Source organism: Leopardus geoffroyi, chromosome A3 (genome assembly GCF_018350155.1).
Source record: "Leopardus geoffroyi isolate Oge1 chromosome A3, O.geoffroyi_Oge1_pat1.0, whole genome shotgun sequence".
Classification (NCBI taxonomy): Eukaryota; Metazoa; Chordata; class Mammalia; order Carnivora; family Felidae; genus Leopardus; species Leopardus geoffroyi.
In genome coordinates, this window is record NC_059336.1 from 74803287 (window position 1) to 74823695 (window position 20409).

Here is a 20409-nt window from a genome sequence, read left to right on the forward strand (position 1 = left end):
TTGGTCTTCTGCTTTTGGACTTGGATTCAGACTGAATCCTACACTGTCAGCTTTCCCGAGTCTCCATTTTGCTGACTGTAGATCTTGGGACCTCTCAGCCTCCATAATTGTATGGCTAATTCCTTATGTTACATACAAGATGAGATACACTACTTAAGATACCACTCAAGAAAGGGGTGCCTTTTGCTAATTCACATGCAGTTTTCCAGTGGCTCTGGTAATGGGCATGGGGTTGGGTAAGGAGAGGTGGGAAGGGGGCTGAAAGGCATAATTTGAAAAATGCCCCATCCATTTCCATGTAGCTTAGAGTTGGCTGTGCTGTAAAGCTCCTGGTCTCAGCATGAATTTTAGAATACGGGTGATTCTTCCTGAGGAATAGAAGCAATTAAGGGCTTTAGTTTCTCTGCTACATTAGTGGTGAACCCTGAGGATGCCTTTGCTTGCTGGAGGGAGATTTAGCAAAACAGAGATGAGTAGTATCCACAGAAATTACTCAAACTTTGCATTTTGGTTATACAATTTACACTTTTCAAAACAAGCTCCTCTCATTGTTTTAATACAAAAAAGGATGACTGATGCTTGTTATCATTCTCATTTTAAAGGTGTGCAAACAGAGCTGCAGAACGGACAGCCGGATGTCCCTGTGGCTAGGTGGTGGCTAGAGGTGAAGTTTGTCCTCTAGCTGAGCAGCTGTCCAGGCTCCTGCACTCTTTCTAGCCTTTCATGCGGGCCTGATGGAACTCTCAGAACATTAGTGAATTCTTTCTAAGCATTTCACTAAAAAAAAAAATAGAACAGTATAATCGGGAACATACTTTCCTTAAAGAACAAATACTAGAGATCCCTGCTGGTACAGATTTCTTTATTTTTTTTAATTTCATGAGAAAATGGCCATATTTATTTGGGCTGAATTATATATTTTAATCTAATTTTCTACTTTCATTGTCCAAAGTCTCTTCTAATTGCTGTACAGTCAAGAACCCACACATATACAAATGCACACACACTCACATCACACACATGTATCTCGGGTTTTGTTCAGTAATTTTCTAAAAAAAGCTCTCAAACTGCACATTCTCAGGACACTGTGGTATTACACAGATAAAGGCAGTAGAGGCTAAATGTGAGGTCATGTTGGTAGTACCTGACATATTGCCCTCAAAATAAGAATTATTGCTGGTGATTATCTGTGGGGCAAGAGGTGGGGAGAGGGGAAAGAGTACCAGTGATATTATGATACACTTGAGAGTTCCTTCTGCCCTAGGGAGAAGATGAAAGTCAATGAACTAGAGAACCAATGTTTTGTTTTTGTTTTGTTTTTCAGCTGCTACCCAAATTGGTTTCATGATTTCTCATACTTTTATGTAACCTTGCCTCTGGGGCATTTAATACACATTAAAGCAACACAGTCAGCCACAACCTCAACTCTGGACAGAGTAGCTCATGGGAATAGACATTATGTTTATAAGAATGAATAACAGATTCCTAAACCATTTTCTAAAATTTTTGATCTTCATATTCACACATCATCCTAGGAGGGTTGGCTCAGGTTCTAGGCCAAGAGTATTAAAGAGAAAATGGCAGAGGCAGATCTCAGTCAACCCGTCAGACTTACCTTTACCTGATGTAACTGCCTACCAAAAACCAAATTCGAGTTCCCAAGGCTGCACTCTGTGAGGAAAAAAAAGGAGTTTAGTGAACACTCCTTGACCCCAGTTAGCTCATACCCTCCTCAAGGAAACAAGACTTTCACCACCACCACCATGCATCTGGAATGCCCTACTGCTGCCCATCTGTTGCTGAAAGAGTGTTTAAGACTGTTCTTCCATCATGCAAGCCTGCTTAGAGTTCGTCTGGTCAAACTTAGGCGTTCTTGCTTCCAGTTCTTTTACAAGCCCCAAAAGGATGTATGTCACTTTCAGTTTCCAAGGAACTTGGAATGAGCTTTCCAGAACACACACTTCCTCCACTTCCCTGAATATTCTCCCCAAGCGGTGTCAAACACAGTGTATAGAAGGTAACATTAGCCTTATAATCGAATTCATGGCTTCTCATGGACAGACAAGTGGTTTCGATGCAAATAGGAATATAGGATGCTCTCAAGCATCTCAGAGACCCTGAGATGAGTGTGTGAATGAGCTTGTTGCCAGGACTCTCACTGTAAAGAGATCAAATAGAAATGGTGTGAGGGAGGCAGACACAGGGGTCTGTTCCACATGCTGTTGTACTGACTGATCGCATCAGAATCAGCCGAGAAGCCACCTTCAAATGCACATTTCCAAGGCCTCTTCCCTGGTGAAATGAATTAGCATTCCTGAGGGGAATCTGTACTGTTACAAAGCACAGAGCAGTTAGTGGCTTGCTGTGCTGATGAACAAATATTAAACATCTGCCCATTATCCAGTCACAGAGTTGCTGAGTATCTTTCGGGTCAGGTGTAACACACACAGCTCCTTCCTTCATTCCTCTCCCAGCTCAAAGTAGAAAGTAAACAAACTAGAAATAACTGCAAAGGATGAAAGTATTATGAGAGTGGTGAACTCATGATGAAGGAGTAGGTCCTTTATTTATTTATTTATTTATTTATTTTTTAAATTTTTTTTTAGGAGTAGGTCCTTTAGATGACCTGATTAGTGATGGTGTCTCTGGGGCAGTGACATTAGGCTGTGACTTGGAGGGATAGGAATTACCCAGCATCATAGTGGTGCTCCAGCAGAGAGCATTACATGTGAACATTCCCCTGGGAAAGAGCCTGCTTTATGAACATCTGTAGATGCTCCCAGACAAACCAAAGAAACAATTACAACTCCCTTCCTTGCAAATTATTCTGCAATTAGGGCTTTTTTCTTTTCTTGTCTTTTTCTTTTCTTTTCTTTTTTTTTTTTTTTTAGGTGGCAAAGGCATAAAGACTCCATTTCTGTCAACTTCGGAGCCTGTTCTCATTCTTTGCTTGCTCTACCACTAATGCCAATAACTTGGGTCTCATCAAACATGCCAACGAAGACCTCTACACCACTCCGTGAAGGCTGCATGGAAGGTTGGGGGCCTGAGAGCCCTCTGCAGTGTCCTCAAACCCCTCCTGTCTCTTCTGGTGAAGGTGATCACCAGGATGATGCTCCACATTGCCTGTGTGGGTCTGGCCTGAGCCCCATCTGTAAAACAGGATACAAATGTCTGTCCCAGCATTGATTCCTTAAGGTGCTGTGCCTCATCCATGATAGTTCCTGTTCAATCACAATGTGATTATGGCATCTTGGAAAGTTCCATTCTGAAAGGCAATGAGCGTACCTCAATTTTAAGCCTGTCATTTATCATTTTTTTCTTTTTCCTTCCTTCCTTCCTTTCTTTCTTTCTTTCTTTCTTTTTCTTTCTATCTAATTTATTGTCAAATTGGCTAACATACAGTGTGTCCAGTGTGCTCTTGGTTTTGGGGGTAGATTCCCGTGGTTCATTGCTTACATGTAACACCCAGTGCTCATCCCAACAAGTGCCCTCCTCAATGTCCATCACCCACGTTCCTCTATCATTTGTCATTTTTAATTAATGGGGGCATTATAAGCCAATATCCCAGGTGTTATGCATGCTGCCAGGGACTGGCTATTTGAGAAACTGCCAAAGAGGGACTTCCTAATCAAACTTGCACACCCTCAGGGCAGCTGATTTCGGTGTTAGGAGGAAAGCTATCTTATTGAGCAAGTGTGTGAAGGGGCAACTTCACTTGTGAGACTCTTAACTACGTCTATTTTAGGTAGCTTAGGAAAGGGGCCGGAAATTCCCAGGTCACATGGAGCTGGGTCTGCATGGGGACAGGCAAGTGTAGGCAGTTCCATGGGAATTGGCCTCAAAGGTCAGACCTGTCAGGCAGTCCTGATTTTAGCACTTTCTTCCTTTTCTCTACTCCAGGGTCACAGCTTCTCAAAGACACTTCAACTGATTAAGGCAGGCAGGCGTTCCAATGGACATCTGGGATGTTTGTGATCTGTCGCTTTCCCCAATAAAGACCTCTTCAGGAGGTGGCCTCCCTTTCAAGCTTTTCTTGAATGCGCACCTGAATCTGGGCATTTCTGAGGCTGAGCTTCAGCCGCTTTACTGTGCTCCTGCAACACTTTACTTGCTCAGAGTGGTGGAGGGTTCATCAATGAATAAGACAGGTCCCTGCCCTCCAAACAAAAAAAATCAATAGGTATCCAACCAGCAATAAAAGAAGAAAGACTGCGATAACTACAATAATACAGATCAAAAGGAAGTGCTTTTTTATTAAATGGGCTGTATTAGTTTCCCATTGAGGCTGCAAATTTAGTGGCTTAAAACAACAGAAATTTATTCTCTCACAAGAGGCCAGAAATCTGAAATGAGTCTTTCAGGGCTAAGATCAAGGTATCAGAAGGGCTGTGTTTCTTCTGGAGTCTCTGGGGAGGATCAGGCAGTCCTTGACTCACCACTCAAATCTGCCTCTGTGGTTACATTACATGCCTCTTCCGTTTGTGAAATCTCCCTGCCTCCCTCCTGCAAGCATACATGTAATTGCATTTATCCACTAGGATAAAGCTAAGATGGTTGCTCTATGTCAAGAGCCTTAATATAATCACACCTGCAAAGTCCCTTATTGCCATTAAAGGTAATATTCAGATTCTGAGGATTAGCACATGGATATCTGAGGTGGGGTCATTCATTATTCAGCCCACCATGAGTCCCACTCTTATTTATTCTTTCACTTCCACCCCCAACCAAATAGTCTACAGCTGTGATGTCCAATGCGGTAGCCACTTATTGCTGGTCGCAATATTGGTAGTCACGTGTGGCTACTGAGTGCTTGAAACATGGCTTGTTTGGATTGAAATATGTTTTACATGTAAAATACCCACTAGATTATCAAGTCTTACGACAAAAAATGCAAGGTATTTCACTAACAATTTTTATGTTAATTACATGTTGAATAACATTTTGAATATATTAGATTAAGTGAAATATATTAAAATTAGTATCACCTGTTTCTTTTTGCTTTGTGCAACTACTGGAAAATTTAAAATTATATCTGTGGCATGCATTTGTGGTTTGTGATATATTTCTCTTGGACAGCGCTCTACACCATCTACAAGAGTAATTCTCAAACGGCTGCCTAGCAGTACCACGTGGGGAGTTTTACAAAACCCCAATAGGCAGGCTGCACCCCAGACTTATTAAATCAGAAATCTCTAGGGAGGGGCCCAGGCATTGGTATGTATTGAACTCCCCAGGTGACTCTAATATGCAGCCAAAGTTGAGAATTTGTGGGGAAGACACCCAGAGGAGGGCTAAGATTGGAAATGGCATTAATGGTCCAGGGACTATCAGATGGATCTATTCATTTTCTTTACAAACAATCAGAAATAGGGGCTCCTGAAGTATCCCCTGCTTTTTGTTTTCCTCCATGAGACACATGCCCCACCGCACCCACAGAAAGCTGTTGGGGGAGGGGACAGAGCAGCCGTTTTCATGACTCAGAACACTCTTGAGATCTCAACACTCTGAGGGTCAGGCTGAATGGACCTCTCTCCCTTGGGTGCTTCTGGCAGTCAAATCAACCTTCCCTTGGCAGTCAGTTTCTGCCATCGTAGCTGACAGAACAAGATACAGTAAAGGCCAGCAAGCTCCTAAATGTTCGGTTTGTGGGGCTGGACCGAGGCAAAGCACCTTCACAGAGGCTCACAGTGACAGTGTGTTTTGCAGGCATCCATCAGTAATATCCACCACCACCAGAGGCTCCTGTTACTGCTGGGATTCCCAGCTACTTCCCATTTCCACACAATGATCGTGTTCTCTGGATCTGGACTCAGAATTAGATCACCAAGCAAAAATCCAGTGCACTACATTGAGTCTCAAAGTATTCCCTGGGAAATTAGTTCTTAGTGGAGCAAGATGGGATGTTTCAGTAGCTTCCTGTTACCTGACAAAACACAGATTCGAAGAGATAAACCGCAGCCTTGTTCATGCAATACGGTTACTTGTGTCTGGCATCATCAATGAATAAACCCATCACCTGAGAGCATCTTACAGCTATTTGAGGCTAACTCATTAAAACATGATATTATTCTACATTTAGGCAATTTAAAAGAATTTTCTGAACTGCATAGCACTAATGTGACTTCTAAAATAGCATACACTAAATGGTAATTAATATTTTCAAAAGGAAGAGGTCTTATATATGTGATGCAGGTGACGAGGCTTTCCAAACAAGGGGGATAAAAGAATTGAACAAAGGCCTTGAGCAAGCTTGTTTCCCTCCCCCTTCCCTCTTTTACTGAATGCTGACTCTAGGGTGGGAAGTGGGGCTTGTCTTCATGGAGTTTAGGAGCTACTAGGGGGAGAAGACCTCAAAGTAAAGGAGAAAGAGAAAACATTATAAGGTCTATGACTGGAGACAGGACCTCCCTTCTCCTATTTCCCCTTCCTTCTGTTTTCTGGATATATGTATATATATATTTATGTATACATGTGTATATGTATGTATATTTGTATACATGTGTATATACGTATACATATATGTATATGCATGTATGTACGTGTATATGTATGTGTGTATCAGGTAACTTACAAAAGTACATAAGGAACAAGATAGAAGAAATTAAGAGGGAGAAATTTGGAAGTAAGAAAATGATAGAAGTCAGGTTAGTCAACAAATCATATTCCTTAAGTCTTATCTAAATTGCTGAGGGTGGGCCACCAATTTATATCTGACTTCCCAGCAGCCAATGCAAAGAGAAATGCACACCAATTGCATAATTCACAGTGTCTGTGAGATTGAAACTAATGGGTCCCAAGTAACCCCAAGGATTAGGGTACCACATCATAACAAGGCATATGGGATATACGCAGCAATGTCCTCGACAGCATTTCTAATTGCATCAAGAAGTTTCATAGGGTGTGACATAAGTTCACAGGGTTTGGAGAAAGTGAAAAAGAGATTACATTAAATTCTAGCTGGAGCTAAACTATTCTGTTGGGATTGGCTGGGTTAATATGAGCTTTCACCTATAATTTCCTGTAGTTCCATATTCTGTTTTAGGTGCTAGGTTAGAGGTATGCACTGGAGATTATGGGAGTGGAGAGGAATTCTGCCTTCTGCCTTTATCAGAGAATGGGCTGATGCCAGGGATCTGGAGGAGATGATGCCAGTAGAAGTATCCAGTGGGAGTTGTCCAGAGGGAAGAGGCATTCCAAGCATGAGAGAATAGCATCAGGGGGCACAGAGGGATGGAGAGTGCTGGCAGGATCTATGGGCAGTTTGGCATTGGTGAAGTCTGAGATATGAGGCAAGGTATGATGGGGTGGAGGCAAGGTCCAGACTGTGCCCATCTTATGTACTCTACTAAGGAATATGGCTTCATTCTATGGAGAGGTACTGAGATACCACTGAAGAGATTTAGGTAGGGGAGGTGTATCTGCTAACTATTGCATTAATGCCACATAATGTATCTCATCAAAACCCCATGGCTTAAATAACAGTTATATATTCTTGTACACTGATGCAAGGGTTTGTGATGGGAGGGAGGCTCTACATCAGGGTGCAGGTCTATAAAATGCCTGGGGTGGCACTGGCTGGGGCCCAGACTGAAGGAACAGCAGCTACCCAAAGTTAGTTCTTCTGTCAGTAACCTGTGGAAGTACAGGGCAATGAGGGGACAAACAGAAGGCATACCCCTCAGATACACCCACATTCCATTAGCAAAGCAAGCCCACGGTCAAGCACAATATCCCTGGGGCGGGAAGATAAACTGTACCCGCTCCGTGGGAGCTACCACAAAGTCACATGTGGTATGAATTACACTGGGAGGCTGTGAAGAACTATGAGCAATGATTCAATCTATGTTAGGGGCGAAGCAAGTGGACTTGACTTTGTAGATAGTTTACTTAGGCAGCTGTGTGGAAATCAGTTTTCAGAGAGGTGATACTGGCATCAGGGGGACCAGTGAGAAGGGTCAGGTGAGACCTAGTGAGGCAATAGTGAGTAGTGATGGAACAGAGGTAATTCAAAACAACAGAGGAGATAAAGTCATCAGGGCTTAAGGACTTACAGCCATTTAGGGCTGGGTTTTAGATTCCTCCATTTACTATACCCAGGGTCTACTGCTGAGACTGCAGGCAAAACTGTTTCCATCACATATCTGTTTTCTTATTGAAACAACTCTGATTTTACTTGTGGCATTAATGTGCCTACCTTTAAAAGTGTTTCCTAGTTTCCCTTACAGGTGGGAGGTGGTTACATGGCAAGCCCTGGCTATTAGGATATAAATGAGATTCATTGGGTCGTATTACTAGGAAAACGCTTTATTTTTTTTAATTAATTAATATTTCTTTTTAAAGTTTATTTATTTATTCTGAGAGAGAGAAAGAGTATGCACAAGTAGAGGAGGGGCAGAGAGGAGAGACAATCACAAGCAGGCTTGGTGACAAAAGCACAAAGCCCGATATGGGGCTCAAACTCATGAGCCATGAAATCATCACCTGAGCTGAGATCGAGTCAGATGTTTAGTTCACTGAGCCACTCAGGTGCCCTAGGAAAACCTTCTAAGGGAGCACGTGTACTGTTGCCGTTTGCTCATATCTTTGGCCTGCCCCAAATGTAGAAGGATGGCCAGCTCTCCAGCAGCCATCTTGTTGCCAGGAGGCAACCATACTAAGGATGGCTCAGCAGAGAGAAGGAGTCTTTTCGATGATATAAGGACACCATACCAACCCTCGACTGAATGTCAGTTATGTGAGAGAAAATAAGTGCCTTCTTTAAGTGACTGTTTTTTGAGTTTTCTGTTTTTAGCAGCCAAGTTCCTGATACCACACATGACATTAACAACATGAAGCAACATTATTCATTCAATTACTATCCTGATTCCATGACCAAAATTAGAAACAATAAAACTTCACCAAGGTGATATAGCCCAATAGTTAAGTAGCTGCTAGTGCATATACATTTGTGGTGAAATTTTTCTTTGGTTTCTTGCTTCCTTGATCTCTCAACATAGGTCCAGTTACTCCTTTCAGCCATCTAGATCTGCCTTTGAATAGCCGCATAGGTGTTAAATGTCTGAGAGAGTTAGTGGTGAAGGGTGCTGGTTGTTTTATTTTGAAACAGGACTCTTAAAGAACAAACCTGATGGAGGAAAAAACAAAAACAAAAACAAAAACAAAAACAAAAAAACAAAAAACCACACAGATGTGGTGGGTGGCTCCCATTTCCAGAAGGTGGGCTGCCCAAATTATCAACCAAGTAGCATTTCTGTAGGTAACTTGATAAAGCACTTCATGTACATTATCTTATTAGCTGCCTGAGGCCCAATAAGGTTAGATGATTTGCTCAAGGAGAAGAATTAACCAGTGACAGAGACAGGACTCATATTTTTCTGACTTGCATTTCTTCCTCTTGTGCCAAAAGAAGTCTCAGGACCTGTGTTGAGGAAAGCCTTCTGTGTACATGAGAGAAGGGGAGGGATCAAAGCCAAATTTCAATCGATGTAGTTAAACCCAAGGAAGACTTTATGCAAGATTATTGTAATAGGAAAGGGAGAAAGAGAGAGAGAGAGATGGCACCTGAAATCCACTCCTCTGGCATAAGAGGCAAGAGGGTTTTTCAGCCCTGGGGTGGGCTACTGGGAAAGTGCTGGAGGACATTATCAGTGGGCCAGGGAAGGGAAAGTTGAGTTGGTCAGTATGATTGACCATTGATGTTTGCTGATTGGCGCTTAGTAAAGTTAGGCTTCTCTCCTTTAAGAGAGATGGGGGGGGGGGGCGCTATTTTCCTTGATTATTACATTTCCCAGGATGGCTCCCAGGTCCTGGAGAAGGACATTCCTGGGTGGTGAAACTGGGAGGTGATTTACATCTCAAAGCAGCAGAGAAAGAATTCACAAGGTAAGTGCTATAAGAAAAGGGAGGTCAGGGACCTACATTCTGGAAGAAACAGGTCTAAAGTGTAATCAAGCTAAGGGGAACTTTAAGACCCTCTTCTAGCACCACCTTCCTTTGCTCTGCAGGAAGCTAAATCTCAGAAGTTCCCATGTGATTTTTAAAAGGTGGCAGCTTTATAAAGGAACACACAGTGACCTGTTGGTGGAGGGTCTCAGATTTAAAGCCTCAACCCACCAGGTGGTTATTCCCTCCGCACCCAGGCTTACCAAAGCCCTGTGGGGGTAGTCCCTACGGTTTTCTGGCTCTGTCTCCATCCTGGAGGAGAAAGTATTCATCTAAAATGACATGCCTAGGACCCAATGCATCCACTTCTCAAGGCAAAAAACAAAAACAAAAACAAAAACAAAAACAAAAACAAAAACAAAAACAAACCCAAAACCAAAACCAAAACCAAAAATCACTTGCTTTTGTTTAGGTTCGATTCCATGCAACAAGAGGGTACAATTGGGGAGTGGGGGTGGGAAGGGGAATTTTGTAGCCCAAAGATTTGACCAGGGGACACAGAATACCCCCTTCTCAAAATTACCATCACAAAAAGCCAAACCAGTAAGAACTGACAGCCCGCTGCAGGAGGAAAATGGAAATCTCCTTGCCAGGCAGTTCGGGCTGCCCTGAGGGGCTGTCCTTTGCTCAGATGGGAGGTGATTGTGCAGACCTTAAAATCCAGGGCTAGGGAAACAGGAGGGGAAGGTATTTTAATTTCCAGTTAAGGCTTTTGTTTTTCAAATAAAACTTTAAAAGATCCAATACCATCCCCTGAAGCTTGTTCACAAAGTAGTGGATTTTCAGAAAAGACAAAGGCCTGGGGTGGGCGTGGGTGGTCCCTAAAGAGCAGTGCCCCAAGCCTTTCTTTCCCCTTTTCAGAGCACTGGGATTTTCTTAAAGCTTCCTTTCCCATCCTACCTATCTCCCACCTTCCCACACCCCCCACCCCCGCTCTTCCTTCCTTCCTTCTTTCCTTTCTGCCATTGACCTCTTCTTCCATTCTCCAAAGGAGAAACAGACGGCTAGGTCCTCCTGTCTCTCTTCCCTGACCTCCAGTCCTTGGAAATACCACGCTTCTCTCATTTTGGCCCCCTGTTGTTTCTCTTGCCTGGTGACAAGCCTGGCGCTCAGGGGGCGGAGGAAGGAGCTCCTTCCACCACATGGTGGCGCGCGCGAGCCTGCCAGAGCCCGGGTGGCACAGCTTCTCACGCGTCTCCCGCATCTCGCCCCACCCGCGCCCCAGCGCTGGAGGAGCCGCGCCCCCGGCCTTCCCCGGCGGGATAGCGGGGAGCGCGCCTCGGGAGCCCGGGAGGCGATCTAGCAGCAGCTGCGTCCGGCCCGCGCGGGAGGTGCGGCTGGCTGCAGATGGCCCCGGCTGCAGGCTTCTCCTGCTGCGGGTCCAGCCTTTACCTCGGCGTGGCTCGGCTCGGCTCTGCAAATCCCAGGCTTTCCCGAGCAGCCTAAGGAGCGGCGGCGGGCGCAGCGAAGGCGGCGAGAGGAGCGCGGCAGGCTAGCCGCGCTGAGCCTTCGGGCAGCAGCGGCGGCGTCGCTCGAGCAACCCAGGAGGCGCCGCGGATCCCGGAGCGCCCTAACTCCCCCAGGAGCGCCGTGTAGACGGAGCTGCAGCTGGGCAAGGGGGAGGAAAGTGCGCGCGTGTGTGCGAGAGTGTGGGGGGCGACGGTCTCGAATCCGGGCGGAGGAGAGGGCAGGGGATTCGGGGCGCGGTCCCTCGGCGTCCCCGCCGCTCGCCGAGGTTTTCCTGCGGCGGCGCCCGCTCCCCGGCGCCCCTCACCATGGACTTGCGCCGAGTTGGGACGCGCCTCGGCAGCAGAGCGCGGGTGACTGCCCGGCCCTGGGGGTGCGCGGGCGCGCGCGCCGGGATGGCGAGGTAGGATGGCCGCTCAGCGCGACCCCTGCCGCCCCAACCCAGCGGCCGCCGGGCGGTGCAGCTGACTCGCCGGAGCGCACAGGGGTGTGGGCGGAGGCGGCCCCGCCGCGCCCGCGCCTTCGGGAGTCGCTTTGCCTCTTCCACCCACTCGCACCTGCCACCGCGCGGATACCATGTCGAAGGCGGCCGGAGGCACAGCGGCGACGGCGGCGGCGGAAAGTTGTCCCCCAGCCTCTGCGGGCCCGTCCGCCGCCGCCGCCGTGGAGGACCTGTCCAAAGTGTCGGACGAGGAGCTGCTGCAGTGGAGCAAGGAGGAGCTGATCCGCAGCCTGCGGCGCGCCGAGGCCGAGAAGGTGAGCGCGATGCTGGACCACAGCAACCTCATCCGCGAGGTGAACCGTCGCCTGCAGCTGCACCTCGGCGAGATCCGCGGGCTCAAGGTGAGCGCGGGGCCGGGCAGGGAGCGGGGCGCCCCGGGGAGGTGGGTCCAGGCAAACTTTCCCTCCCTCCGTCAACAGGTGATCCTCCCCATTCTTCCGGTCAGCACCCCCTGCTCCCCATCCCCAGCCCTTTGGAAACTTTTCCAAACTTTGGAAGCGATTGGTCTCCCCTTCCCTATATAGGGCGAGCCAGTGTCGAGCTCCCACTTGACCTCTGTGGCAGGAGTGGGCGCCGAGGATGCTGAAAAGTAGGGAGGGAGGTAATGGGCATGCAGAACCTTTATTTTCCTAGGAAGCCTGGAAAATCAGTGGTTTGGGGAGCCGGGTCACAGTAGGCAAGGGAAAAGGTGAGCGAGGGAGCGAGTCCAGGGCATCTTTGTCCTTGGGAGTCAGCGGTACGGATGCTCAGGAACCACGACTTCTCCAGCAGATGAGGAAAGGGCGCCAATGCTGGGGAGGACTGGCGGGGTGCCTGGGGAAAAGTCGCAGGCGCCACCTTCGGAGCTGGCGTGTGTCATCCAGTGCAGAGGAGCTTAAGCTCTGTCTTCTCATTTTCTACCTGCTCAGTACTTTCCTTCCTCTCAGTTTAGATGGCGTCATCCGGGGTCCTGTCCCCCATCCCCCCCCCCCAACTTTATTATAATTTCATCTAGCATTGAAGGGGACAAGGGGATTTGAAAGGTACCACCCCAAGTGTCAGCCAATGATGTTTTCTTTTTGAAGTAGCCTTCCCTCTTTGCTATTAGAAACAAAATAAATAAATAAATAAAAAAGCAAGAAAAGAACACCAAAACCCCACCAACTTCTTTTCTCCTTGGAGAGCTCTGAGTGTGACAGCAGTGTGCTGGCCAGCCTGGCTGCGGGAGACCCTTGGCCGGGATCCGCCCTGCCAGGGAGCACCGCAAACTTCCTCTCCTCGATGCTTGCACTGGTGCCTCCTGGTATTCCTTCCTCTCATTGTTCAGCTTTTGTTTATAGGAAGCCTGACACAAACGAAAACACTACAGGGACGTCAGGGAGAAAATTCCTGCAGGCACATGCTGTTCTTGTCCCCTTTCCACTCCCACCCCACTTCTCGGGCAGTAGACACTTTCCTAATTACCTCAGGGCTCCAGCTCTGGGATTCTGGGGCCAAAAGGAGTGCAGGGGGCGGATCCCAGATGCTTACCTGGGTGCTGGGCCCGGTGCAGGTGAAGATGGCCTTCTTCCTGGGCCCCAAGTCACTGTCCTGTATCCCTAGAGTGGGTGCAGTTAGGAAAATCCCACAGTCAGAAAAATCCCAAGGCTTACACTCTCCTTTGGTTTAATTCATTACTAACGGAGTATTTATTAAGCACCAGACCACACTCTTGGGGGATTAGATGCAGGCTAGCGTAGTGGGAATATCATCTCAGAGGTGGGTGTGCATCCAGAATCCTCATCTGCCAGGACGGTGAGCTTGAGTAGTTAATTTATCAGAACCTCATTTTATTCATCAATAAAATGCAAGTGATAATAACCATCTCCTAGGGGGTTGTGACAATACGTTATGATGATGTAGGGGAAGTTTTACTGGACTTGACTACAAAAATGGTAGATACTGTCATCAGGAAAGGGCGTGTAAATGTGTAGCCGTTGGGTTACAGGGTTGGGTTTCTTAGGCAAAGCTGGACAAAGGTATAGTTCATAACTCTCCAATTTAATCTTATTCCATGGTTTGAACTATAATGTAACTTGGAAGAGTTTTTAATTAAGTAATTAATCAATTAATTTCCTAAAGATTTGAATAGTATGGGGCATTGACATAATAACTCAGAAATACTTGTAGGTTCTTTTGGGTTGTATGGATTGCCTGTGTGTGTGTGTGTGTGTGTGTGTGTGTGTGTGTGTGTGTGTTGGGGGGTGTGCTATGTGTGAGTGGTGGGGGATCCTGGTTTTCATTCTAGTAGCCTCATTTAGAAAAATACCTATTAGGCCAGTTAAAGGCAGTTTCATCCCACCCTCCTGGTGGTCTAGATTCATGACCTGGCTTAAAAAGGCTTTCCTGTCCATCTCCTTATCAAGTTCAGAGAGATGGGGCTGGTTACTTTCTGAACATCCCTGACACCCTAGTGATCCATTAATGTGGTTGCCCGAGTAAATGATATGTGCACTCATTTATTTCAGCTTAACTAGTAGGAAGGATTTTTGGTTTTGTTTTGGCTCTGATGGTTTGGGATTCTCAGTTGAGGACTGTAAATTTAGGGTAATTAAGGCCACAACACTTCTTTTTTTTTATGCTCCTATCTGTGATCCGCTTTTGCAATTGCATCTAAATATTTTCAAGGCTACTAGATGATACTGCAGCTATAGAGATAGGGAGATGCGAGCACTCATTCTTTTCCTTTGAGGGGTATGAGACTGGGTCCAACCAAGCACTGGCTGACTTGTTTGTGTTTAAACATTTAAGAGGCAGAACGGGATGGGGCAGCGGAAGGATGAAGGATTTGGAGTCTGACATCTTGGGCACCTGTTAACTTCTCTGAACCTCAGTTTTCTCATCTGCTAAACGGGGATGTTAACTTCACAAAAGGTTTGTCAAGGATTAAATGATACATAGATGAGGTTAAATAGCTTTCTCAAGGTCACATAGATATAAAACGTTTAAAATAGGCTGGCTTTCTTTTCTTTGGGCGAGTTGACATTATGTAGTTAGAGCATGTGATCCTGAAAGGGGTGAAGAAAGGAGATTTTGGTTCTGATGTTATAAGGAATTGGATTCTGAGAACCGTATCTATGCACTACTGTGCACATACCAACACTCAGCTTGCTCTGACTTGGGATTTCAGGGGACAGGGGGCAGATCTGGGGGCACTGAATCTGTAGATTTGTTATCTGCATCACATAAATGTTCCTTTTTGCTCCCCAACATACCAATCCCCCTCCCTGTAGTGAAGAAAAATAACAGATTATAACAATTCTTTCACCAAAGATATAGTACTTGAGAGTCTTATGTTTGAAACTTTGAGTGGTATGCCGTAAGGTGGGTTTAATCTTTTAAAAGTCCACTTTAGACAGATGGATAACATCTTGTGGCCAGTGGCAATGTTAAAAGGACACTTCGTGTTTTGAAAAAGAAAGCCCAGATCTTAATGTGGCAGATTTGAAGAAGCTGGTTTATAAGATTATTATCAAATTGGTTGCTTAGCTATTCCACAGAAGGAAAAGGAAATAGCTCAAAATTGTATTCCCAAGACTATTATTTACTCTTGGAAGAAGGAGTGCTGATAAAGAAAATGAAATGGGCCAATACCCCTTCTACCCCAACTGGAATTCTGGGCAGTATATGCCATACTCCATTTAGAAAGGCATTAACTCCATGAAGCTCATGGTAATATAGGTCCTGTTTATTTCCCAGTTCTGGAGAAATCAGGAGTAGTTGTGTGTAGTCAAAAGGAAGTATTTGCAGTTGGAAGTTCATTTGGAAATGGAAAAGAACATGGCTTGAACTTCCTATGAAATACCAGGATTCAACTAAATGTAGAATAATTTTTGAAGCTTAGAAAGATTAATTTTTTAGTGTTCTTTTCTCTGAATATCCACAGCTTCTGATTTCCCTTAAAGCATCAGTGTCAACAGATCATTTATTCCCTTAAAACCGTAGACTCCAACCTCTCAGGGGCCTACTGAAACAAGAATAAGAAATCCTTTCTCAGTAGTTGGGGTTATATCCTGTTTTGGCCACTGACCTAGGGCTTTAAAAGGTTGGTCAGTCCATAAACATATATTGTTTCCTGTACGCAAGGCACCATGCCAGGCATGTCAACTACACACACAAAAAAGACTTTGGAATGGACTCTGTCCCCCCAGAAGCTAAGACCTCTACATTTGAAGAAAAAAAAAAATGATGCCCAGTAAGTTCTCCAGCTAGTGTCTTACAGGCAGTAAGCAGTGGGTGGGAAAGTTAACTTCGTTCATTCATGTATGCCTGTTGCTGCTGCAAGCAGTGGCTGTTCTAGTGCGAGGGGAGACTTGTCAGAGGAATCTCTTCTCTTAGGCAAGTTCATATGTGGAGAAGTTAGATATAATCAGGGTTCATAATTAGCTGATGTAGGTGGAGCTAAAGGTGGAAAGGTGAGAGGAAGCCTTCCCGGCTTGGCCAAAGGGTTTATTCATTTTCCTGGTGAAGGGGAAGTGCTGGGCTGCCGCAGGAGAGACATAACATTAAGGGGGTGATTTTGAAGAGCAGTCTGGCCAAGGAGAGCTTGGATCCGTTGGGCGAGGAAAGCTCGAGGACGGGGCGGACCAAGGCAGGGAGGCCAGGTGGAGGTGTTTGGAAACGGCCAGGCCTGAGGTCGGGAAGTGGCAGTGAGAAGCGAAAGAAGAGACGGGCATCAGAAACACGGAGACAGAGTAGTCAGGATGCCAAGAGTTAGAATCAGAGTTGGAACCACGCTGCACAAGATCCTTTTCTTCCTCAGGCTTTGAAAATGACTCCCATCTTAGACCTCGAGACTGTTAGGAGGTGCAGGGTGTGGTTGTTTTACAGTTTATTTTCTCACAAGTAGCAGGCGAGCTGTTGGAGCGAATCTGAGTTTAAGGGGATTGCGTGTCCACTCTGAGTGCCTCTAGTTCTGGGTTGGGTGACCAAGTCACAAGACCAGGGGTCTTCCGGCTTTGTAAAGCAGGGGAGATATTAGGTAGCAGCCCCGTAACTGCCCCCGGTCCATCGCCACCAAACCAATAAGTGTAATAAGTGCCACAGAGGTGAAATCGAAGAGGTGATGGTAATGTACAAGGTGACCTCCTTTAGATAGGGGGGTTGTGGTCAGGGGCGGCTTCTTTGGGGAAGTGACTTACGAAGTGAGACCTTTAGGTTGTACAGAAGGTTAGGGGAGTACATTCCAAGTGAAAGAGGGGAAGGGCTTGTTCCTTGGGCCCTGAAACCGGGCCATTGTTGGTGTGGCTCAGTGCATGATGTGGGGGTGGGGGGTAGGTCTCCCCCTCCGCTGCTGCCATGTGTGCAAGCCGCCATTGTCTCCCTCTACCTGGACCAGCCTGGTGGCCTCCTCGTGATCTCTCCTGGCTTTTACCTTATCTTGTTTCCCTTTCTTCTATCCACCGCCCGCCTCCATCAGTCTGTCTTCTGTACTGAACTAGGGTGGTTCTTTACAAAATGAACCCTATTCTCACTCCTATCCTCAGGGCTCCAACAATCCAAAGTCCTCGTGGCTGCCAAGGCCCAGCATTACCCAGCCACAACACTCACCCCCTTGGGCCTCATCTCTCCCACCTCCTCTCCCAGCTCTGCCCCCTCGCTCCCTGTGCTTTAGGCACACTGGCCTCACTGTTACGTCAGCCACATGTGTCTCAGGGCAAATACTTGCCCTTCTCTCTGCCTGGGATCATTTTCCCTCAAACATTTGCTCCATCATTTCACCCAGGTCTTTGCTCAAATGTTCTCCTTTGTCGGTGAGGTGCCTTCTCTTAAAGGATAGTATTCTTTAGCCTAGTTTAGTTTTCTGCCCAGCACTTATCACGACATGGTATTGTGCTCTATACTGGCCTTTTGCCAGTCTTTCCCACCAGAATGAAATCTGACATTTGACATCCACCATGGGATGTCAAAGTCTTTGCTGCCGCCACTGATACGTCCCTAGCACCTGGACTGATACCTGGCACATAATAGATGCTTACTAGACACTTGTGACTGAATGAGTGGACCACCATTTTTGCAGGAGAAATAGACCGGGTTAAGAGGATTGGGGGTCTTGGGAGACTTGGATTTTGCACTTTATCCTAAGGGCAGTGAGGTGCTTTTAAGCATGTTATGTATGGGAGTGACAAGACGAGCGAAATGTCAGAGGTAAGGTCCAAAAGACCCGTTTAGCTCAGAAGTGAAAGGTGAGGGAGAAGGAGAAGCTGGCATGACCACAGGTTCTTAGAAAGGGCAGCAGGATGGGTGGAGGTGGCATTTGCTGAGAGGTGCAATTTGGGGAGGAGAGCTTGGCTATGACACAAGAGCTTGGTGTTGCTTGTGTTTCATGTGGAATGCCTGGGAGACATGCAGTGGGTACAGGAAGTAGGGCTTGGGGGTGCAGGATGGAAATGCCACTAGAGGGCGGTTGTGCTGGTCCCCTGAGGGAATGGGGCCATTGCTCCCATGTCAAGGGCTGAACACCAGGCAGTGCATATTTGTGCTGATGGAAGGCCTGTTGCCTCAGAGCTTTTAAGCATCACCGGTCACAGCAGCCATTTTCTTCCTTGACGGCAGTACAGGGGGTCCTTGGTTTTTACTAGTTTCTTGTTAATTAACTGACTGCTCCCTAAATACTGACGGGATGGCCTTGGGCAAGTGAAGCTTAGTGAGGGCCAGTCGCCCCCTCTGTAAAAGAACCGTAATAATCATTATCGCCCCAAGTGTTTGGTGACAATTTGATGACAGGATGCCAAGTAAGCTTTGGGCAGGGGGCATAACCCATGCCCATTATTGTTATTTTTATGCAAGGCTACAGGTCATCAGCTTCCTCTCCTCTTCTCACCTCCTCCCCTAACATCACAGAGAATCCGCTAATTCCAGCCTCCCTCCCAGCAGGTCTGAGCCTGATGATGCCTCAGATGTGCACCTCCCTTGAATGGTTGTGTCTCTCTCTTCAGGATATCAACCAGAAGCTCCAGGAGGACAACCAGGAGCTGAGAGACCTCTGCTGTTTCCTGGACGATGACCGGCAGAAAGGCAAAAGGGTGTCCCGGGAGTGGCAGAGACTGGGCCGCTACACGGCTGGGGTGATGCACAAGGAAGTGGCCTTATACCTGCAGAAGCTGAAGGAGCTGGAGGTGAAGCAGGAGGAGGTGGTGAAGGAGAACATGGAGCTCAAAGAGCTCTGCGTGCTGCTGGACGAGGAAAAGGGCGCGGGCTGCGCGGGCAGCCGCTGCTCCATCGACAGCCAGGCCAGCCTGTGCCAGCTCACCGCCTCCACGGCGCCCTACGTGCGGGATGTGGGCGACGGCAGCAGCACCTCCAGCACCGGCAGCACCGACAGCCCCGACCACCACAAGCAGCACGCGAGCAGCGGCAGCCCGGAGCACCTGCAGAAGCCCCGGGGCGAGGGCAGCCCAGAGCACTCCAAGCACAGGAGCACCAGCCCCGAGCATCTCCAGAAACCCAGAGCCTCTGGCACCGCGGATCACCCAAAAGCACTCAAAGGACCCAGCCCCGAGCACCACAAACCCTTGTGCAAGGGCAGCCCCGAACAGCAAAGGCACCCACACCCCGGGAGCAGCCCCGAGACGCTGCCCAAGCATGTGCTGAGCGGGAGCCCGGAACACTTTCAGAAGCACAGGCCTGGGGGCAGCCCTGAACATGCCAGGCACAGCGGAGGGAGCCCCGAGCATCTTCAGAAACACGCCCTCGGTGGGAGCCTGGAGCATCTACCCAGACCCAGGGGCACCAGCCCCGAGCACCTCAAACAGCATTATGGGGGGAGCCCTGATCACAAACATGTGGGCGGAGGCAGCGGCGGAGGCAGCAGGGAGGGCACCCTCCGAAGGCAGGCGCAGGAGGACGTGTCACCCCATCACCGGAGTGTCTACAGTGGCATGAACGGTGGGTCAGTACGTGCCGGGGAGCTGCCTTGGCTGGGACAGCTCAGTAGAGAGTTATGAACCGTGAAGGGCTTTCCAGCCACATTAGGAAGTGCAGGCGCTGGACGGGGATGGGCTGGGGAGAGGAGTCTCGCTGTCTTTCTTCCCTTCCATTTGTTGTAGTTTGTACAGTTATCAGTCAAATAAGCCTGGAGAAGAACAGAGGATGAGGAGTTAGGGGAAGGAGAGGAATAATAATTCCATGGGACCCTGAGTGGTCAGGAGGAGATGTGTGCCTATTGAAGATAAACAGAGAACCAAGCTAAGGTTCTTCCATCTTGAACTTGAATGTTTTTCTAGTTGTGTGCAGTTTCCTACTGGGGTTCTCATCCAGCCGCTGACCCAGAGTGGTTTTGAATCCAGTTAACAGCTTATGTGCATAAAGAAATGAGTATTTATTATGAAAAACAATAACAATGAAAAAGAAATACCGTGTCCCCAAACAGGCTTGGGGCCATGTTTTCTGAATGCCTATAGATCTTACTTTACCTGGAGAATTTTTTTCCTGTTGGTTGCATGAGAAACACATCAAATGATTTCCCTCCATGCTCT

The 20409-nt window shown here is 47.3% G+C and overlaps 1 protein-coding gene and 1 long non-coding RNA gene across 9 annotated transcripts in view; both read left to right on the forward strand.

Annotated features, from left to right (window-relative positions):
• The window catches only part of LOC123580807, a 69539-nt gene extending 65373 nt beyond the window's left edge, over nucleotides 1-4166 (forward strand). For 2 of the 3 annotated variants that reach the window (XR_006703465.1, XR_006703466.1), the window contains one exon: nucleotides 2892-3357. This is a non-coding gene — a long non-coding RNA (uncharacterized LOC123580807). Of the gene's footprint in view, nucleotides 1-2891; nucleotides 3358-3903 lie in introns of those variants that run through there. The other variant, XR_006703467.1, reaches the window with a different exon arrangement.
• A 7818-nt stretch (nucleotides 4167-11984) lies between these two features.
• Nucleotides 11985-20409, forward strand: part of CCDC85A (coiled-coil domain containing 85A) — a 200171-nt gene continuing 191746 nt past the window's right edge. For all 6 annotated transcript variants that reach the window (XM_045446114.1, XM_045446115.1, XM_045446116.1 and 3 more), the window contains exons 1-2: nucleotides 11985-12255; nucleotides 18871-19819. In XM_045446114.1, the coding sequence (XP_045302070.1) occupies nucleotides 11989-12255; nucleotides 18871-19819 (1216 nt within the window). In that variant the 5' untranslated portion in view covers nucleotides 11985-11988. The remainder of the gene's footprint in view (nucleotides 12256-18870; nucleotides 19820-20409) is intronic.